Consider the following 23,521-nt stretch of genomic DNA (forward strand, 5'->3'; position numbering starts at 1 on the left):
TAAGTAAAAAGTATATCATGATAAAATATATTTTTAATGTTTAAACTACATCATAATAAAATCTGAAACATTAGTAAAAATAGAAGATTTTCTAATTGTTTTATTTAAAATAAATAATACAGTTTATTAAAAAAATAGGGATGTTACATTTCTCCCCTCCTTTTAGAAATTTCGTCCTCGAAATTCACGTGGTTGTAAAAAGATGGGGATACATCTCTCTCATATTACTTTCTAATTCCCAGCATCACCTTCATCTTGTTGATTCCACAATACCTTTACCAAAGGTATGTCCTTTCCTCGAAGTTGTTTAATCCTTCGATCTCCAATCCTTACAGGAAGCACATCATAAGTAAAGTTTTCTCGTATTTGTACTACATAAGGTTCTATCACATGAAAAGGGTCATGAATATATTTACGAAGTTGAGACACATGAAAAACATTATGAAGTTTTGAAAGGTTTGGAGGTAAAGCAATTTGGTATGCGACTGAACCAATTCTTTTAAGGATTTGATAAGGACCTATGAATTTTGGTGTAAGTTTTCTAGATTTGAGAGCTCTACCAACCCCAGTTACAGGTGTAACTTTCAAGAAAACATGATCTCCTTCTTTAAACTTAATGGGTTTCCTTCGTTTGTCATAGTAACTTTTCTGCCTATCTTGAGAAGTTTTCATCTTTTCCCTGATCATTTTAATCTTCTCAGTTGCTTGTTGAATTACCTCTGGACCCAAAATTAAGGAATTTCCATTCTCAAACCAACATAACGGGGTTCTACATCTTCTCCCATATAGAGCCTCATATGGAGCCATTCCTATGCTTGAGTGGAAACTGTTATTATAAGTGAACTCTCTAAGTGGTAGAAATTGATCCCAACTTTCCGTTTGTTCTAAAACACAGGCTCTCAACAAGTCTTCTAAAGATTGATAGTCCTTTCCGATTGTCTATCAGTTTGAGGGTGATAAGCTGAACTGAGCCTAACTTTTGTTCCCAAGGCTTTTTGTAAGCTATCCCAAAATCTAGAGGTGAAACGAGGGTCTCTATCAGAAATTATACTAGAAGGTACTCCATGTAGTTTGATAATTTCTTTTATGTACAAATGAGTTAACTTTTCTAAAGAAAATCTAATATTAATAGGTAGAAAGTGAGCAGATTTTGTTAACCTGTCCACAATGACCCAAATTGCATCATGACCAGACACAGTCTTTGGTAAACCTGTCACAAAATCCATGGATATGCTTTCCCATTTCCATTCTGGGACATCTAAGGATTGTAGTTCCCCATAAGGCTTTCTATGTTCAACTTTTGTTTTCTGACACACTAGACAACGTGCGACGAACTCCACCACTTCTTTCTTCATCCCAGACCACCAAAACATTTTCTTCAAGTCTTGATACATCTTTGTAGTACTCGGATGAATACTTAAGCTACTCTTATGAGCTTCCTCCATTATCAACTTTCTCAACTCTTCTTTTGCAGGTATGCAAATTCTATCTCTAAACTTGATGATTCCATTTGAATCCTTGTGGAATTCAGATTCCTTTCCTTCAACTTTTGCTATCAACTTTTCTTGCAAAAATTGATCTCTTTCTTGAGCTCTCTTTATTTCTTCTAAGAATTCACTTGATATTTTTAACATTCCTAAGCATATGCTATTGGGTCTAAGTTTTACAGCTAAGTTCAAGTCTCTGAATGATTCTATCAAATCCAATTCTTTCACCATCATCATGGATGCATGTATAGACTTTCGACTCAAAGCATCTGCAACAACATTTGCTTTCCCAGGGTGGTATTGCAGTTCAAAGTCGTAATCCTTAAGAAATTCCATCCATCTACATTGTCTCATGTTTAGTTCTTTTTGATCAAAAAGGTATTTTAAACTTTTATGGTCACTGAAAACTTCAAACCTTGCTCCATACAAGTAATGTCTCCATATTTTCAATGCAAACACCACTGCAGCTAATTCCAAATCATGTGTAGGATAATTAAGCTCATGTTGCTTGAGTTGTCGTGAAGCATAAGCTGCAACTTTTCTTTCTTGCATCAACACACATCCTAATCCTTGTCCGCATGCATCACAATATACCTCAAAATTTTTTGTAGGGTCGGGAAGGATTAAAACAGGTGCAGATGTTAATTTTTTCTTCAATTCTTGAAAACTAAACTCACATGCTTCATTCCATTCGAAAGGTTGTCCCTTACGTGTTAACTTAGTCAAAGGCAATGCTAATTTAGAAAATCCTTCAATGAATTTTCTATAGTAGCCTGCTAATCCTAAAAAACTACGTATTTCTGTGATATTCTTTGGTTGTTCCCAAAGCAATACCGCTTGAACCTTTGAGGGGTCAACTGCAATGCCATTTTGTGATATCACATGACCCAAAAATTGAACTTCTCTCAACCAGAATTCACACTTTGACCATTTTTCATACAATTGTCTCTCTCTTAGAATTTGTAACACAATCCTCAAATGTCTCTCATGTTCTTCATGATTTTTGGAATAAATTAAAATGTCGTCAATGAAAACAACCACAAATTTATCCAAAAATTCATGAAAAATACGGTTCATATAATCCATGAAAATGGCAGGAGCATTGGTCACACCAAAAGGCATTACTAAGTACTCATAATGACCGTATCTTGTCCTAAATGTTGTCTTTTGAATATCTTCCGCCTTGACTCGAATCTGATGATAGCTAGATTTTAAGTAAATTTTGGAATATACCACAGCTCCTCTCAATTGATCCATCAAATCATCAATCCTTGGTAGAGGGTATTTGTTCTTAATGGTGATTTTGTTAAGCTGACGATAATCCACACACAACCTCATAGTGCCATCCTTTTTCTTGACTAACAATACTGGCGCACCCTAGGGAGAAACACTAGGTCTGATGAATTGTTTATCCAACAATTCTTCTATTTGTTTTTTCAACTCTGCTAAATCTAGAGGTGACATCCTATAAGGGGCTATAGACACAGGTCTTGATCCTGGTACCAAGTCTATAGTGAATTCTATTTCTCTTTGTGGAGGTAACCCAGGAACATCTTCAGGGAAAACATCAAGATACTCACAAACAACAGGAAACTTATTAATGTCTGGAATTTCCTTGACTTTTAAAGAAGTTAAGATCATGTATACTTGAGATCCTTTTGGGATTTCATTGTGGTTGGTAGTACTCTCTTTTAATTCTTTTGAGTCAAAAACTTCACCTATGTGTGATTCAAAAATTAAAGTCTTATCGTGACAGTTTAGGAGAACATGGTTGGAAGATAACCAGTCCATTCCAAGAACAATATCCAAATGAGACAAGGGTAGACATATAAGATTTACATAAAATTTTCTATTCCCTATAGAAATATGACAATTTGTGCATGTAAGTGAAGTGGTGACTGGAACATTGGTAGGAGTAGATACAGTTAAGTCATATGGCAATAAAGAGACATGTAACTTTAAATGTTTGACACATTCATGTGATATGAAAGAATGAGTAGCACCTGAATCATATAGTACATTAACGAGGTGACCATTTATGATGCATTTACCTTGGATTAGATCTTCAGATTGAACAGCTTCAGTACCATTCATTGTGAAGACTCTTCCGGTTGTCTTTGGTCTTCCAAGTTGATTATTTCCTCTGTTGCTGCTTCCCCCACTTCCTTGCTCCTTAATTAACTCTTTGCATTCATTATGATAATGACCCAATTTCCCACAATTGAAGCAAGTTACAGTCCTTGTGGTGTAGTTTCTTGACAGATGAGGTCCTCCACAGTGGAAACATTTGATAGGGTTGGTTATGCCTGAATTATTGGCAGGAGAGGAATGTCTTTGTCCTGAAGAATTTCATGAAGCATGAGATGGACGTTGGTAGGGTTTCTTATTATTAAAATCATTTCTTTTGTGCCTCAAAGGCCCTCCTTGCCTCCACTGAGTTTGCCTTGCCTTAGTATCATCCTCATAAATCCTACAACGATTTACAAGAGTGGGAAAAGAAGAAATCTCTAAATAACCAACTGCTTGTTTAATATCAAGTCTTAATCCACTTTCAAACTTGGAACAACGGGAACGTTCATCAACTCTATCATGAAAGTAAGGACAAAACTTTGACAACTCGTCAAACTTTGCTGCATATTCTCCTACAGACATGATTCCTTGTCGAAGATTAAGGAATTCAACTTCTTCCCTCCTTCGTAGATCCTCTGGAAAATATTTTTCCAGAAACTTTTGTTTGAAGACTTCCCAAGTAATTTGTCTCCCTTCATCCTCCAATTGTTGTTTTGTAAATCTCCACCAGTTTTCAGCTTCTTCAACAAGCATAAATGTAGCAAATGTGACTCTATTTGCATCTGCACACGTCATTGCGATGAAAATTTTCTCAATTTCTGCTATCCATGATTGAGCACCTTCAGAATTAAATTCTCCTTTAAATTTTTGTGGATTATTCTTACGAAAGGTTTCTAATCCTTGATTTTCCATGGGTTCAACATTTTGTTTTTGGCTCATATTTTCCAGGACAATTGTCATTCTTTCCAATAATTCATTGGTAATGTTTGGTCCGTTATCCATCTTTTCCTGAAAGAATGAACAATTTCCTTAGTTTTCTTTAGAATTATTTTTTTTGAACTATTGTTAAAACTTATCCTTACTACAAGTATTAATTGTTGTTATTACTTACTTTTATTAGTCTACTTATCTTGCATTTCTCTTTTACAAGAAAAATGTAAGAACAAACAACTTGCACCTCTACTTACTAGTAGAGACTACAAACATGGAAGACACCATACCCAAGGTCTTGACAGAAGGAACTGCTCTGATACCACTAAATGTGACACCCCGACTATTATACCAAATAATTATTATTTGATAAAAAGATATGGAATTATTTTTTTTTTCATAAGATTATCCTTGAGAGAACATTAATAATAACATAACTTCATATTCATATATGTAGTTTACATCTATGTAATTGTTCATGAAATATTACAAAAATATATATTTGTATAATATTAAGAGTCTTACATCAAAATAGAATATTTATCTATATTTTTAATATCTCCTAAAGATATTAATAGAAATTATCCATGAGTCAATCTTCAGAAGATCCATTAATAATATCCCGAACAACTCTCACTGAGTAGGTTCCTCTTCTGCTCATGCAACAAGTACATATGAAAGAAAAATATGAAAGGAGTGAGGTCTTTATAAGCCTTAAATATCAATCTTAATAAACTCAACAAACAATACAAACACCGGGGGCCTAAATTTGGACCTACAACCACAAAACTTGATCTTGTTTTACCAGACATATGGATCCATATTCCACTTCTGATGATCCAATTTGAACATCAAAAGTTACTTTAGGAAGTGATTAGGTAGTTGAGTATTTCTCATAAAATATTGGTACAATCATAATTATTTCTTTCTCGAGAATATTAGCCATTTATCGGCTCACAAAAGAGATATATACTCACTACCTAACCTTGGCGATGCCGAGCAGGTATCGGATAGTCCCAAGTTTGGCCTATGAATATCCTAGTCCAGTGCGCTATTCTGAACTATCCAGATATTCACCTACTTGGTAAAACTTCCTTAGACCCCACCATGGTCCCTGCCTTTCATCCCGCAGTGTACCAAACTGTGACTTCCCAAATATAAATACTTTGACACTTGTTTAATCTCAACTTATTGAAACCAGACTTAACTCTTACTTAACTGACATACTCTTGGATATTTTCAAAGGTCATAAAATGTGATGACTATCAAATCATGTCATTGTATAAACTATACACAAAGAATATAAAACAACGATAAAATGTACATGCAATTTTTCTTTTATCAAAGCTCACTAAAAAAAATAATATTTACTTTCACTTCACGTTTTTTTTATTATAAAATAATGATAAAGTAAGAATCAAAGCAAGAACTTTAAATTAGATAAGGTTATAACGTTATAAATAAATAAAATAACAAAATATAAATTAAACGGGACTAGTGCGTAACTGGAGATATATTAATTGAAATAAATAAACAGGACCCGTGCATAACTGAAGATAAATACAATAAAATAAATAAATAGGACCAGTGCGTAACTGGAGATAAATAAAATAAAATAAATAAATAGGACCAGTGCGTAACTGGAGATAAATAAAATAAAATAAATAAATAGGATCAGTGCGTAACTGGAGATAAATAAAATAAAATAAATAAATAGGACCAGTACGTAACTGGAGATAAATAAAATAAATAAATAAACAGGAGCAGTGTATAATTTAAGATAAAATAAAATAAATATAAGAGGATAATAAATGAAAATAAGTTAATAGAATAATATATGAGTCAAAATAAATAAAAGATTAATATAAAACTCATGAGTTTATCAAGATTAATATAAAAAGAGCTTAATCTCACTCCCCCCTTACCTGATTAGTTGGAGGGACACACTAGGAATACTTCTAGAAGACCAAGATCTCTTTCAAATCTTTTGCTTCAACTTTTTCTCTCTATTTCTTTCTCTCTTTCTCTCTCTTCCCTTCTTTGCTTCTCACTTAACTCACATTTCCTTTAATTCTTTCTACATTTTTCTCTTTCATGCCATCCTTTTATAAGAAAACCATGTGCAACTTCATTAATGCAAAGATTCTCTTCATTAATGAAGAGATAAACTTTATGCTTTCCTTATTTCTCTTACCTAATCACCCTTCCATCATTTCTTTCATGTATTTATAGGTTAGGATAAGATTCCTTTCATTAATGAAAGGTAATCCAAAACTTTCCAAGTAATCCATGTAATACATGTGGATGATGTAATCTTAGGTCATCTTTCTTTCATCATCCATTTATAAGCCATGCATGTGCCAACTTGCAAAGTAATGAATGAATGCATTAAATGTAAGGTTATCACTTCTAATTATTCTTATCTTCCATGTATTTAGACAAAACTCCTTTAAATCTCCTTTAAATCTTTTTTTTTCTTTTATTTCTTTTCTTTTCTTTGTTTTTTTTTCTTTTTTTTTCTTTTTCCTTTTCTAATTTTTTTTTCTTTTAGAAGATTCTTTATTTTTCTTTTTTTTTACACACACCTATTTAATTAAAATATTTTTACCTAATATATATATATATATATATACATATTTTATTTGTTTTGTTTTGTTCTTATAATTATTTTTAATAAGTAAAAAGTATATCATGATAAAATATATTTTTAATGTTTAAACTACATCATAATAAAATATGAAACATTAGTAAAAATAGAAGATTTTCTAATTGTTTTATTTAAAATAAATAATACAGTTTATTAAAAAAATAGGGATGTTACAGAACCTGCCATCTCTTAGGTGGTTCTCTAATCTCTTGGCACTCAAAAAAAACAGGCCTGTGTTGCTCTGTCCACTACTGAAGCAGAGTATATAGTTGTTGGCAGCTGCTGTGCCCAATCTATCTGGATTAAGAACCAACTTGAGGATTATGGCATCCACCTCGATCACATTCCTTTAAAATGTGACAACACCAGTGCAATTAACCTTACAAAAAATCCAGTACTGCACTCTAAGACCAAACATATTGAGATCCGCCACCACTTTATCAGAGATCATGTATCCAAGGGAGAGTGCAAGGTTGAGTACATTGACACACAACATCAACTGGCAGACATCTTTACTAAACCTCTGGCCAGAGAGAGGTTTTACCCTCTGAGAAATGAATTGGGTATTTTGGACATCACTTGCTCTTATTAACTATGCTCACTTAACTAATGTTAAATATGTGTGTGCATTTTCATGTTCTGTTACATGTGTATTACCTGTTACTGGCATCATATTTAAACTGTTAGGGTTCATTTCCAGTTACATGCATACTGCATATATGGTTAAAAAAAATTTCATACCTAGCTCGTTCTGGTTTCTGCATCTGCTTGTGTGCATATTGTGTCCAGACTGTGTAGCTGCATGCCTACCTTTGGCCTTAATCCATTATCGTGCTTGGTTAAGCCCATTTTATGTTAGTATTGCTTTACATAGTTGCCTTCTAATTTCTCAAAAGGAGCTCGCTAATCCATTAGGTAAGTAAATTCCCTGCTCTTAATAGTAGTCTTAATTCTGAACCTAGGATCCTGGTACTTCCTAATCTCTCAAAAACCCTAGGTCCTCCCTTTCCCTTTCCACCTTTGCTGCACCGTCACCTAACACCCTCCACCACTCCTTCATGGCATCCTCCTCTTCCTCTTGCGAACGTGTCAAGTGCATGGCCACCAAGCAACGGGATCCCGATATTGATGGCTGGATCAGTGATCGCGACGCTTAAGAAAATTTAAATGAATCCTTCCGCAATCGCAAAATCATCAACCACAAGCAAGTCGAACTACCCTTCTTTCGCAATCACGGCTTTACCTTCCCAGAGCTTATCTCCTCCCAACACCTGGAGACGTTCGTTCAACTCACAGGTGACATTTACCCCGATTTGGTTAGGGTTTTCTACGCAAACCTCACGTGTGAAGACGATCTTCTCACCTCGCACGTCAAAGGGGTAAACATTGTCCTCACCACAGATGTTTGGACCTCCATTGCTGGCTTCCGCATCTCCGGCATTCCAGCCCATCGAGGGTTTCCTGGGGCAAATCGCCTGGATATCTACCAGGGTTGCTTGAGGGATCCCAAAGCCAAACGCGACTATAGTATCTTCCGCGCTGGTGGGATGAAGAAGGATGAACGGGTGCTCGCATTCTTAACTACTTGGATTTTGGTTCCCCGCAACGGCAACCATGCTCAACTCACAATAGAGGACGTCTTCCTTATCCATGCTTTCAAGTCAAACATTCTTGTAGACTGGTATGAGGTTGTCTCTGATACAATGCAGAAAGCCATCAAGCTACCCAACTATCCTCTGCCCTATGCCGTATTCGTGTGCAAAGTTCTCGAGCACTACAAAGTGGACTTCTCTGGTGAGGCCTCCTACACTCCAAATCACACAAGCCTGATTGGGGCAAATGCCCTTCATCACATGGGAATGTCCTTTAAGGGCAACGCCTGGTGCTTCAAGGATGAACTAGATAATGACCCTGAGGATGCTGCTGACGCTTCCTCTTCTGCCACCAGAACTCATTACAAGCAGGAAATGTTGTGCATGGTCACGACTCTTTTTGATCAGCATCAAACTTGGACGACAAAACTGGAGTCCATTGAGCACCAACTAACCTCTGTTCAACAACAACTGGCTCAACTCAACACTGGTCGTGCCTCACATACTCCTGAAGTTGCTGTGGACACTGTAGAAGGTAGTGAGAGTGAGCAATTTGAGGATGCCACTAACGAAGAATAGCTTAGCCTTCTACCCACACACACCTACTTTTTGTGTACCAACCTTCATAGCCTTAGTCTGTAGCCCTTGACCTTAGGATCCCAGTAGTCCTAGCGGTGTGTGTGTTTCCTTTTTTAGGTTCTCCTAGCATAGCTTCCTTAGCCTAGGATTATTTTGGTTGGGACTATAATGTGTTATATACTCTGCTTACCCTGGTTGTTATGCACAGTTATTATCTTGGTTGTTATGCATTATCTCCTGCTGCATCTCTTACATTGTTGTGCTGTTTAGTTTTTTTCGCTATCCTATATTGAATATGTCTTTTTGCTACTATCCAAAAAGGGGGAGAATTATTTTGCCACTGCATTGATAGGCTATACTGATAAGGGGAGCATAAAATGAAAGTGATATCTGTTATATGCCTATGTTGTTTTTTACCTTGTGTGCCTGTACTGTGTACTGTTGTTGTTATTTGCTTAATGTGCTGCAGGCAGGCTTATCACAGTCCATGTTTTGGACATCATCAAAAAGGGGGAGATTGTTGGAAGGGGGAGCTATTTCACCCATGAATGAAGAACAATTTTGATGATGTCTACTGGTCTAGGATAAAACATAGCTTGGTCCAGTTAGGATATGCATTAGGCAAATAGCTTCTCTTTATCAAATGTATTTCAGGCCTACTGTGTAATCCTGCATATGATTAGTTTTTTAACTAATGGATTAGCTGTGAGTATGGCACAAAGTAAGTGAAAATATACTCACGATAATCGATTAGGTAAATTGCTAATCAAATTAGTGACAGCAAAAATCTTTGTATAAAAGCTGTTTTTAGAATCTGTTTTGGTTCTGGAGAAATTGGAGAGATCACACAGTTTTCCATCTGAAACAGAGCCATCTGAGAGTCACAAAGTTTCTGAATATTCTGGAAGATCACTCAAGTGCAGATCCAAGAAGAATTGATGGTTGACTCTACCATGATGGGTCTTGCTTGAATCAAGAAGCATCTTGTCAAATCTGCACAGTATATGTGTATTCGTTTCTTGTTTTGTTTTCTGTATTTCTGATTACAGTTGCTTCAGTGTTTGAAGTGTAGGCCTAGGTGCAATTGTGTGGATGCATTGCTCCTAGGGGGAGTTCTTGATTGATGAATCAAGTTCTTGGGTTTTGGGGGTTAGAATTACATAGGTGTGCTTGTAATTCTTGGATCCTTTCTGTTTAGTGGAATCATCCTAAGTGTGTTACTTATGAGAAGACTGGATGTAGATTTGCCTTGAATCGAACCAGTATAAATTGTGTGTCTTGATTCCTTCTTCTCTCCCTTAATCTTTCTTGATTGATTTAAACAGTCCATTAACCCAGAACTGTGAAATTGATTAATTGAGCTTTAAAACCTAAAGATTTATTCAAGATTCATCTTAAACTAGATAAAATCTTATTAATCAATTCAGATCCCTTTGTGGTTAAGATAATTAGACAAATCTGTTTTTAACAAAAGGAAGGTGAAAAGTGATTGTCACGTGTCACTTCTAATTTTTTTTTTATTTTTTTAATTTTAAAGAAAAAGTGTCCACATGTCAACTTAGCATTGTAACACATGACAGTAGCAGTGTCATGTGTCAAGCTAATGTCAATGTTACATGTCAAAATAGTATCATTACCACATATTAATGTCACATGTCTTATATTCAATTCAGTCTATATTTGTGTTAAATTGAACAAAATTAACTAAAATATTTTTTTGTAGTGAATAGGGAGTAAATTAAATAAAATTAACGAAAATTGAGACTGAATTGAATATAAGATACTGACATTAACACGTGGCAATGATACTGAGTTAACACGTGACAATGATACTAATACTACCATGTGTCACAATGCTAACTTGACACATGGACAACTTTTTCAAAATTAAAAAAAAGGTTAAGAATTAAGAAAATAAAAAAAAATTACGGAATAACACGTGACAGTCACAGTTCATCTTCCGTTGACAATTTAAACGTCGTCACAAAAAAGGACGAAATTGATCACAATTTACAAAAATTAGGATGTTTTTGAACTTTTCAAAAATATAAATACTAAATTGAACAAAGTAAATGAAATTTGAGACAAATTTGGGACCAATAATGTATTTAAGCCCAATTTTAATGAGAAATTCTTGTATTAATTGATTGTTGATATAGTTCGAGTAACATTTAATTTCTTAAATTAAGTCCGGGGAAGATAATGAATATGTATTCATCCCATTTTAAATTATTAAAACACTCAAACAAATTTTCTCTTTCTAGCCTTTAATTAATTTTGTTTCATTTGCAAAACCCTTCTTTTTCTTTTTTCATATAACTTTTCTAATGTTTGAACCCCAATCACTCTTGGCTAAACAATCTAGAGTAAATTCAATCACTTCTAGCTAATAATCACTTTTGACTAAGATTGAATACTCTTTAGAATGCATTCATTCTTTGGAAACACATTGGCTTCTAATTAAAGATTTGGTGTGGGGAGAGGTTTAAAAGATCACATAGATTTTTGCACACTAGAAAGAGATGAAGTGTCTTACAATTAATGTAAGGTTTAAAAATATTCTACTAGTTTGTTATTCAAACACAAACAATGTTTGAACAATAAAATTGATAATATTTTTGCAATTCTTGATCACTTGTTTTTATTGTCTTCAACCGAAAAGATTTTTTAAATACAAAGTTGAAAAAAGAGTTATTATAAATCATTTAGTACTCGCCGACAAACTTCACTTCAAATTTTCATCTTCAAGACTTCTGATATTCACAAATATATGTAGAGATACATTAAATGTACTACATGTACTGCATTGAAGTTCTTAATAAATATGAAAATATAAAAACATTCTCTATAACATTTTTTTTATGAAAGAGAAATTTATTTACCAATTATGTCATATCTTATTCTTTTAAATTTACATTTTAGGGTTAAGATTGCGTAGAAATTATTTGACGATTTCATTTATATTAATTTAACAAAGACGACGAAAAAATATTAAGAGAAAAAGCAAAGAAAGTGACGAAGCTGAACACAATAAGAGGAAAGTATGGAGGAAGCAAGAAAGAAATAAAGAAGGCTGGGAAATCAAGAGAAAACTGAAATAATTATTTTTAGAAATTTTGCTTAGCTGAACTTCTCTGACTCTCAAAGAAAAATAATATTAAAAAAAATGGAAGAAACATTACCTAATCATCACGTAACGATATTATTCTCTACTTTAATTATTTAAAAATATATAAAAATATTATTAAAGCGGGAATTATAATACGTTTTTAAACATATTTTTTATTTGTGGACATAATTCTTTTGCAGAAATTAGTTAAAATTATTGATCGTTTTCATTCACTTTAATAGTATCGAAAAAAAAAGAGGCGGTCACTGACCATTATGTGAATGCGTGTTTGGATAGAGTATTTTAATGAAATAATTCATTTTTTTAAGAATGTAGATTTCTTTGTAATGAAATACTTTGTTTGGATAGAGAAATTAAAAAGTATTTTAAATGCAAGCATTTTTTTGAAGGATTTCAATTAGCTAAATTAGTAGAAATTCAAATACCCTCAAAATAGGTGGAATTTGAAATTCTTCTCACTCAACCTCACATTCTAGACGACCCGGACGGGCACGACGACCCAGACGGGCCGGACGACTCGGATGTACCCGACGATCAGGACGTGTCCGACGACCCGGACAGACCTGACGACCCAAACGGGCCCGATGACCCAGATAGGTGATGACCCAAACGGCCCGACGATCTAGACGAGCCCGATGATCCGAATGGGCCTGATGACCTAGACGGGCCAGACAACCCGGACGAACCCGACGACCTAGACGGGCCCGACGACCCGGACGGGCCCTTCCAAATCATTGGGCTCGTACACCCATTCGGGCCCAAAGACCTGGACAGGTCCGAGGACTAGGATGGGCTTGAGAACCCGGACGGGACCGACGACTTGGACACGTCTAACGACCCAAACAAGACCGACGACCCAAACAGGACCGACGACCCAGACGGGCCCGATGACCCGGACAAGCTTGATGACAGAGACGGTCCCAACGATCCAGACGGACTCGATGACTCGTACGAGCCAGACTATCCTGACGAACCCAACGATTTTAAAGGGCACGTACGAGTTGTCGGGCCCGTTCGAGTCTCGGGCCCGTCTAGGTCATCGGTTCTGTCCGGGTCGTCGGACGTGTCCAAGTCGTCGAGCCCATTCAAGTCGTCGGACCCGTCCGGGTCTTTGGGCTTGTTTGGGTGTACGGACCCGTTCGAGTCGTCGAACCCGTCCGGGTATTCGGCCATGCCCGGGTATTCGGCCCCATCCGGATTGTCGGGCTCGTTCAAGTCGTCGGGCCCATCCAGGTTGTCGGGCCCGTTCGGGTCGTCGGACCCGTCTGGAGCATTGGGCCAATGACCTAGACGGGTTTGACCGGGCCATATTGACGAACTTGACGGCACAATCGTGCAGTATGGACCGTCAAGCCTCTAGATCATCGGGCCACCCAGCCTGTCTGGGCTTCCCGGTCGGTCCAGCTCAGGTGGGTCGTCGGGTCTAACCAATTCGGTTACGTAGTTGGGTATGCCCGACCCATCTGGGTTGTCGAGCATGTTTCTAAATTTATCATGAACTCAAAACATAATTAAGCATAAAATAAATATTGTTAAAATTAACTTTTATCTTACAATAAATTCAAATTTTTTTTTCCAAACAAGAAATTGAAATGTAAGGTATTTTAATTTCCTTATCCAAATAAGTTATTTAAAAAATGAATGGAATTTAATTACAAGCAATTCAAATACAAAGCATTTCAATTTCTAAACATGGTTGAAATGTTCTATCCAAACACAAGGTAAGAGAAAATATTTCTCATCAATATTAAAAAATTAAAAAAATAAGTCAGAAATACAAAGTGACACATTCAATATAATGTGTCCAAAAGAGAAGTAACACTATCTCTAAGACTAATTTTAACTTATTTTAGGATTAATTTTTTTTAGATTTTAACTTATTTAGATTAATTTTTATTAGATTTAGGAAAGATAATTATACTTGTTGTTTAAGAAAATAAAATGTATCATTTTTATATTAAATCCTTAGTAATAACATGTTTCCCTTATTGTTATTTTTTATTTTTTGTAATAAATTATTTAATAATTAACATTTGGAATAATATAGAGTGAGTATGCCACAAGTACAAATATAGATGTTAGCTAATGATGATGAATTTGAGACAAATTTTATATTCTTTAGATATATAGATGAGATGCAAATGATTTTTTATTTCAAGGATGAAGAGAGTCGTATCTGTAAAAATATGTCAATACACAAAAAGAGAGGGTTAAACTGTATTTTAAAACCTTTTGAAATAATTTTGCAAAGTTTTTTCAGATAGATGCTAACAGACAAAGTTTATTTTTGACAGACAATTTATCAAGTAGTTTCCTTCAACGTATTGTTTGATGAAGATAGTCAAATACACCTTTAAATTTGATATGTGTTGTCATAAATGTTTTTCAAAACTTGTTTTGGCAACTCCTTCTTAAGCTAGATGAAGATTAATAACATGAAATCTAAAGAGACGAGGGACGAGGAATGAGATTTACACAAGTTGTTTAATACTAGTTTTCCTGTAAATAGCATACGACATCAAGTTCCCAATCAATTGATTGAGTTCAACTAAGTAGACTATTGTTGCAAAGATACAAGAAAATGATGTTTGGACCTCAATCATAATTAGCTAAACAACTTAAGTATTATTTGGAACAAACTCACTTATTGGTAAAAACTCGAGTATTGTTTGGATCTCGATCACTTCTGGCTAAACAATCCAGAGTAAACTCAATCACTTCTAGCTAACAACACAGAGTATTATTTGTAACCATAACCACTCCTGATTAAGATTGAGTATTCTTTGGAATGTAGTCACTCTTGGCTTTAAAACATAATCACTTATGGTTAATGATTTGGTGTAGGGAGAGATTTAAAAGACTATAAAGTTTTTCATACTAAAAAGGGAGGCATCGTCTCACAATTAGTGTAAGGTCTAAAAACATTCTACTAGTTTGTTATTCAAATGAAAACAATGGTTTAGCAACGAAATTGATAGTATTTTTGCAATTCTTAATCACTTGTTCTCCTCGCCTTCAACTAGAAATATTTTTTAAATACAAAATTAATAACAAGAGCTATTACAAATCATTTTTTACTCGTTGAAAGACTTTATTTCAAAATTTTCATTTTCAAGACTTCATCATACAGTGCATGTATGTTTAAATTTTTTATCTATTCTTTAAATTCATGGTATCTAAACATTAAGCCTCAATTAAAAAAAATTCAACTAACTTAAAATAAAGCATAAGATTCTACAAGACATATAACATTTCCAAAATTGATATGAGATACGTCATAATGTGCATTAGCATTGAAGCAGCTTATAAAGTATCTTTCAAGAAATTTTTTATGTTGACTTTATGAAATCTTCATTGGTAAATGTAAAAGGGTAAAAACATTCTCCGCAATAAGAAATAAACTCATAAGATTTTATTTAGGTACAACTTTCACTTAAAGTGTGTTATGTGCATGTAATGAAGCAAATAGAAGACAATGATTTATGGTTTCTTGTTTAACACTTAATCAAAATTATTTCAACAAGGACAATGATATTTTGACCCACTCTTTTTTATTTATTTTTAATTCAACACTTCAATCACTATTAGATCATTACATCATTTGAAAAAATTAAAATAAATAATCTAATAATAATCAAAGAAATAAATTAAAAATAAATAAAAAAAATAAATTAAACTATCTTTGTCCTTCTAACAAAAGTTACATCGTGATCAAACTGCAATTTGAAATACTATATATATAATTATTTTAAGAACCGAAAAAGAAAGGCTGTATCGAGAAGAATCACGTTCAACTCTTACAACGATATTCAAATGTTGGGTAGCTGTCATCAATCAATATTCAACGGATGACTGAAAAAAATAAAACAGATATTGTTCATTAGTTTCCGCAAAACAATAGGTCACACATGGCGGCGCAGCTTGCAAAGTGGCGTAACCGACAAGAAGCAGAGTCAACGCCAAGTAACAGTTATTGTAGCACACAATCATTCTATTCTACAATTTCTGAGTGTGCAGAGAAATGGCCATTGCTCTTATCTGCAACTTTTTATTACTCTTTTCTCAGATTTGCAGTGCAGCTTTCACCATCACCCAGCTCGAACCACTCTCCGACAATGGCACCACCTTGGTTTCCAAGGAGGGAACCTTCGAGATGGGTTTTTTCAGTCCAGGGAGTTCCGACAAGCGCTACATCGGAATCTGGTACAAAAACATCCCTGTCAAAACGGTGGTTTGGGTGGCCAACCGCGACAATCCAATCACACACAACAACAATAACAACAGCGGCAGCAACAACAACTCCGGCACAAACAAGTTTGTCATAAGCCAAGAGGGAAACCTCGTACTCTTCACCGAGAACGAGACTCTTGTTTGGTCTGCAAATGCAACGAAGAAGGTTTCGAATCCAGTTGTGCAGCTCTTAGATTCTGGAAACTTGGTTCTAACTGATGCAAATGACGAGACTGTTTTTCTGTGGCAGAGCTTTGACTTTCCCTGTGACACACTGTTACCAGGTAGGAGGGTGAAATGAAATAATTAAGAAGATACATAATTATTTTTTATTATTATTGTATTAAAAAAATTAAACTGAATTTCTTTTTTACTTTTTAAAAACTTATTATTTTTTAATAAAAAAATAATTTTTTGACTACTAAATTTTAACATCTTTCTTTTATAATTTTAGGTAGTATTTTTAAAATGGTTCATGTTCTTATTCTCATTATTCTAAATACATTTAGAATGTGGAAGATGTCAATATTTTCGATATGTCTGCTTATATTAAATCAATTATACTTTACTATAGATAAACACACAATCATTAACGTGTCCGTATTTTTGTCATATTATTTTATTTTATTTCATTCATTTAAAATTTAACTGGTGTAATAATATACCCTAATTTCAAATTTAATATACTTTTCAATATATACCCATTTTTTTTATCTCGTTTTATTTTAAGATTGAAGTATTATTTAGCATATTTAAATTTAAAATAACTCGTGTGATTAAAATGAGGTGAGGACAAATAAGATGTCAGAAGTTATAAAAAAAAAAACAGGTAAAATATTAGTAGTTTGGGAGAATATTAAGTTTTAATAGTTATTTAAAAGAAAATAAACGAAAGTATTTTTTTTTATATAGTGATAGGAAAACATGTATGTACACAATTCTTAAGTTGTACGTAAGATAAGATGAAAATTATATTTTAAAATGATTCCTGGTAATAGTCAAGTTGAAAGAAGTGTAGAGTAATTGTAGTGCAGTTTCACTTGTTTAAATTCTTTCAAATCAAACTTTAATTAAATTCTTTAATGGATCTTTAGAGTCAAGATTATGTACTGAATTTTGAATTTTGTGTGTTATTCTTTTATTGTATTGATAGTATATTTTGAAGACTTTTAGTGTATTGGTAGTATATTTTTAAAAGCAGCAATACCAAATACTAAAAATTCAATGAAGAATTCAAATATTCAAACTTTAATATAAGTTGCACATAAAAAATTCAAATTTTCAAACTTTAAAATAAGTTGCACATAAAAAATTCAATAAAGAATTCAAAATTTCAAACTTTAATAGTTATATAAGAGAACAAAAACTTAATAAAAAATTCAAATTCCCGTCTAAGTCCAAAAATTTAATAAAGAATTGAAATTTCAAACTTTAATATAGGTTGTATGTGTATAAGATGAAAATTATATTTTAAAACGATTTCCTATGATAGTTAATTAAGTCGAAAGATTTTAGAATATTTATGATTAAATCAATTTGTTTAAACTCTTTCAAATCAAATATTACAACTCTAAATTTTCTTATGGCTTTTTAATATTTTCTTTCTTCAATTTCAATTTTGTTAAGAAAAATAAGAGTATTTAGTTAATAAGAAAAATTTAATTTTTATATTTATAAAAAAATGAAAATATTAAATGAAAAATAATGACCATAAAATAAAAAAAGTGTGTAAAGATTTGTTATAAAAAGTATGTATCAATGAAATTATGAATTTTATTTTGTTTCTTATATTATATAATTTTTGATGTGATTTAGTGTGAATTATTGATTAATTAAAATGTATGATTATATTTTTTTAAATAAATGATTCATATTAAATTGTTTCAGAAAATAAATTATTAAAGTAAATAAAAAATATATATATAGGATGATTGAGATTATTGATTGTTGTGACGATATGAACAGGGATGAAACTTGGGTGGGACTTGAAAACCGGTCTGAACCGGAAACTAACAGCATGGAAAACATGGGACGATCCATCTTCCGGGGACTTCACATGGGGGGTGGAGTTAGGAAGCAACCCCGACATCGTGATGTGGAAGGGCAAAACCGAGTACTTCAGGACAGGACCCTACACCGGGAACATGTTCAGCGGGGTATACGGTCCCAGAAACAACCCACTCTACGATTACGTTTTCGTCAACAACACAGACCAAGTCTACTACCGATACACCCTGCGGAACGCTTCCGTCATCACCATAATCGTCATGAACCAAACCCTCTATCTCCGCCACCGCGTCACGTGGATTCCGGAGGCCAAAGCCTGGACCATTTACCAGTCGCTGCCGATCGACAGCTGCGACGTGTACAACACGTGCGGACCCAACGGAAAGTGCGCGATCGCGGGGTCGCCGATTTGCCAGTGCCTGGATGGGTTCGTGCCGAAATGGTTGCAGCAGTGGAACGCGATGGATTGGAGAGAAGGGTGCGTGCGGAGTGAGGAGTGGAAGTGTGGGGTGAAAGACAGAGATGGGTTTCGCAGATTTGGGGCTATGAAATTGCCGAACACCACTGGTTCTTGGGTGAATCAGAGTATGACGCTTGAGGAGTGTAGGGATAGGTGTTTGAGGAATTGTTCTTGCAGTGCGTATTCGAATCTGGACACCAGAAATGGAGGGAGTGGGTGCTCTATTTGGTTTGGGGATCTTTTTGATCTCAGAGTTATCGAGAGTGGACAAGATTTGTATGTTCGAATTGCCACTTCGGAAACAGGTACATCCACTCATTCTTCTCGGCATTAACTAAATTTTAATTTTTTCTTAAATTTGATTACTTCTATTTTTCTTTCTAATTTTTTACATATTCTTTTGTTTAATTTTTTTATTAATTAAATGACGTTATTATTATTTTGTAATCGAAAATATAATGTTATGCTAATAATAGTAAGTAATTGTAAAATATCAAATCTATAATAATATATAAAGAGATTTCTTTTTTTTGTGTTCATATTTTAAAATACTAATTTTATTTTTTAAAATATAATTATTTATTAAATTTTTTAAAATTAATCGTTACAATTTACAAGTTTTTTTAAAAAATTATCTATTTCCGCTTTTTCTTTTTTCTCTATTTATCAACCATTATTTCTTATTTTTTCTGATATATTTCACTTTATTTTTAATAAATATAATTTTATTTTATATATTAACTTAAAAACATTATATTATCATCATTTACTAATATATCATGCATATTTAGAAAATGCATACACACATGCATGATCGTGCTTGTGAGTATGCTAGTTGTTAATAATAGAAATAATATTGTTATTATTGTAAAATAGCAAATTACTTTTATTGATTTTAGGTTTAATAACATTCTTTGTCGGTGTTTTATATTATAAGAAAATTTGTATATAATGATGATTTATTTGAGTCATAAAAAATATGTTTAGAGATAATTTTTTAATTGAAAATCAATTTTAAAATTATTTTTTTAGATAAAATTTTGATAATTAATGTTAATAATAAATTTTATTATTGAGATCAAAATTAAAAATTAAAAAGTTAAACTATTAATCATTTAAACAAAATTAAAAAGTATTAAATTAAATAAAATTTACGAAAATTAAAACTTGAAAAAAAAAATATTAAGATGATCAAAAATATAATCCAAATGGGTTATTTAAATGATATATTATTAACTTTTAATGTTTTGTACGATATTAGTTTGTGGGCCTTCAGTAATCACTTTTTTTTTTTGTTTTTGCTGACAATTGTTGAATCATTGTGCAGATGGTAAACAGGGGCGGAGGAAAAAGGTAATCGCGGTGGCTTCAGCCGTCGCATCGTTGGTGTTTGTGATGCTATTAACATTCTGCATTTACATCACCAAACGAAGATATAAAGGTAAATTCTTGGCCAGAAAATACTTAATACTTACCTTTGTTTATTAGTATTATTATTTTTTTTTACTTTTTTAGTCACTTTTGAATGGGTATTGGAACTATACTAATTGTAGATAAACACTGAGTGAACTTGCTTATTTAAGGAAATTTTTTTTTTTTTTTTGTGTGTGTTTCTCCTTGATATACAATGAACTTGATTAATTAGAATGTATTACATATTCTAAAATTGAGCCCCTCACTTAACTTAAAATGATTAGGTTTTTTTGAAATGCATTTTATTTGTTTCAAAAGAAAACACATTCAAAACAATGGATCTAAATAGCATTTTTTTTCTACTAAATTTTAATTTTAACTAATCCAAAATTTTAAAAAATTGTAATTTAGCTTTATCACCAATATCATCATTATTATTACTTTTAATATAATCATTAATATTGTCATCACTTCACCCCAACCATCACAAGCACTTTCTACACTCTTTACTATTATCAATATCATTATTACTACCCTATAAATGGACACTACCCATTACAATTACTAATCAAGGTTAGAAACCATACCTTTAAATTAATTTTAACATGAAATCAATTTTTTAACTATTTTTTTTAGAGACTAACACTAGAAAAATAAATTAGTTTTTAAAAGTACTTGTAGTTTTTAAGAATTTTGAGACTTTCATTTAAAAACAATGTGAGTTGAAGCCTAAAAATTGAATGCATGGATTTAAATGAGGTCTTCATGTGATTATAACTTTGAGTCAAATTTTTTATTTTATTTTGACATAAGGATACTGATCTCGTTTAATAAATTCAAGGGAAAACGGAAACAAAAATGGCAACCGTGGATAAAAATGAAGGAAAACAAGAAGATTTGGAGCTTCCTTTCTTTGATCTTGCTACATTGGTTAAAGCCACTAATAACTTTTCAATTGAGAATAAGCTTGGTGAAGGTGGTTTTGGACCTGTATACAAGGTAATTTTTGAAGCTTTCTTTTGTTAATATAGTTAAATAAAACTCATGAATCTCATCATTTTTAATTTTTTAACTATATAAAATTTAGGGTACATTAGTAGACGGACAAGAAATTGCAATCAAAAGACTTTCACGAAGTTCAGGACAAGGTTTGAAAGAATTTAGAAATGAAGTTATATTGTGTGCTAAACTTCAACATCGAAATCTTGTTAAGGTTATTGGTTATTGCATTGAACATGAGGAGAAGATGCTACTTTATGAATACATGCCCAACAAAAGTCTTGATTTAATTATTTTTGGTAAGATTTCTATTTTTTTTAGTACAATAAAGATTGATTTTTTGGGGTAACTTTGGAAAGAAAACACTAATGACTTCTTGAACAATCTTGACAGATACATATAAAAGTAGGTTTTTAGATTGGCAAATGCGTTTCAACATTTTGAATGCAATTGCTCGAGGGCTTCTTTATCTTCATCAAGATTCTAGATTAAGGATCATACACAGAGATCTCAAACTAAGTAATATTTTATTAGACAATGATATGAATCCAAAAATTTCTGACTTTGGCCTTGCAAGAATATGCGGAAGTGATCAAGTTGAAGGAAGTACAAGCATCATAGTTGGAACTCAGTAAGTATCTTAATATTAATGTTAAATGATTAATTAGATATGAAATTAATTTTTTGTTATTCCTTTTAGTGGTTACATGGCACCTGAGTATGCTATTGATGGCTTGTTCTCTACAAAATCGGATGTGTTCAGCTTTGGAGTGTTGTTACTAGAAATTCTTAGTGGAAAGAAAAATAGAGCACTTACCTTCCAAGACAACAACCATAACCTCATTGACCATGTAAGTATTAAAAATATACAAATCTTCTTGAGAATGTGTGAGTCTAAGCCTCACATTGGTAGAAATGAGAAAGTTGAACAACATATAAGAATGAAGATGCATAAACTCATTGCTTTAAGGTTTTGAGTTAAAAATGATGTCATTTTCTTATATGGGTAGGACTTGTTTCTCATTGGTGTCGTATCTTCCAATGATTCTCCCTTGAAAGACTCATTAATCATATCATTTAACCTCATTTAACAAATGTATTAATTTATTGTAGGCATGGAGTTTGTGGAAAGAGGGTACTCCAGAGCAATTGATTGATGCTTGTTTGGAGGACTCATATAATGTGTTTGAAGTTGTACGATGTATTCAAATTGGTCTTTTATGTCTACAACATCATCCAAATGATAGGCCAAACATGACATCAGTTGTTGTTATGTTGACTAGCGAAAATGCTTTACCTGAACCTAAGGAGCCTGGTTTCTTAATTAGAAAGATCTCAAAAGAAGGGGAAGATTCTTCTAATAGACAAACATCTTCTTCAGTCAATGAGGCATCTATTTCACTTTTAAATGCTAGATAAAAAAATTAACTTGTTTCTAATTATTATACAAAGGTATGTAACAAACACTTCTATTAAGGTGAAATATGAATATATTGTTTCATTTTTTAAGTAAATATAGTGACCAATTAAATTGAGATTGTATATATTTATAAAGTATAAATATATTAGATCAAAATAACATAGAACAATATTTTAATGAATGAAACACTTAACAATGATTCATCCTACAAAAGCTAATTTAACCCATTAGATATAATATATAATAATTAATAATATGATAGCATACTTAAAAGTTTAAGGAAACCTACATACATATGAAAAATAGAGAAAAAAAAAAGAGAGTTGAATCTCTTCATTTGTTGCTATCATGAAATGGTTTCATAATCAACTTTAAGTTAATAATTCTAATTACAAATTGAAGGTAGACTAAGAACAAGAAAGAACAAGAACTTACAATTAGGATAATATGAATGAAAAAAAAGCATGAGAAGAGAAAACTTGTAAGTGGAAAAAGAATGGTGTACCACCTCTAGATGATGTTCGAAAAATAAGTTGAATTCAAGAAGTGGTTGAATT

The 23,521-nt window shown here is 32.8% G+C and overlaps 2 protein-coding genes across 2 annotated transcripts; one reads left to right on the forward strand and one right to left on the reverse strand.

Moving 5' to 3' along the window:
- Window positions 1-3,836: 3,836 nt before the first annotated feature.
- On the reverse strand, window positions 3,837-4,559 carry LOC146880944 (uncharacterized). Its single transcript, XM_085669184.1, has one exon. The coding sequence runs from the start codon at window positions 4,557-4,559 to the stop codon at window positions 3,837-3,839; it is 723 nt and encodes a 240-aa protein (XP_085525310.1).
- An 11,686-nt stretch (window positions 4,560-16,245) lies between these two features.
- On the forward strand, window positions 16,246-23,058 carry LOC114168139 (G-type lectin S-receptor-like serine/threonine-protein kinase At4g27290). Its single transcript, XM_028052873.2, has 8 exons — window positions 16,246-16,949; window positions 18,631-19,437; window positions 20,460-20,573; window positions 21,387-21,544; window positions 21,633-21,843; window positions 21,938-22,175; window positions 22,245-22,395; window positions 22,658-23,058. Exons 1-8 carry the CDS (start codon window positions 16,457-16,459, stop codon window positions 22,961-22,963), a joined length of 2,478 nt encoding a protein of 825 aa, XP_027908674.1. The 5' UTR covers window positions 16,246-16,456; the 3' UTR covers window positions 22,964-23,058.
- Window positions 23,059-23,521: the final 463 nt, after the last annotated feature.

The sequence above is a fragment of the Vigna unguiculata genome, chromosome 11, assembly GCF_037176805.1.
Source record: "Vigna unguiculata cultivar grain cowpea cultivar isolate G323 ecotype 2 chromosome 11, ASM3717680v1, whole genome shotgun sequence".
Lineage (NCBI taxonomy): Eukaryota > Viridiplantae > Streptophyta > Magnoliopsida > Fabales > Fabaceae > Vigna > Vigna unguiculata.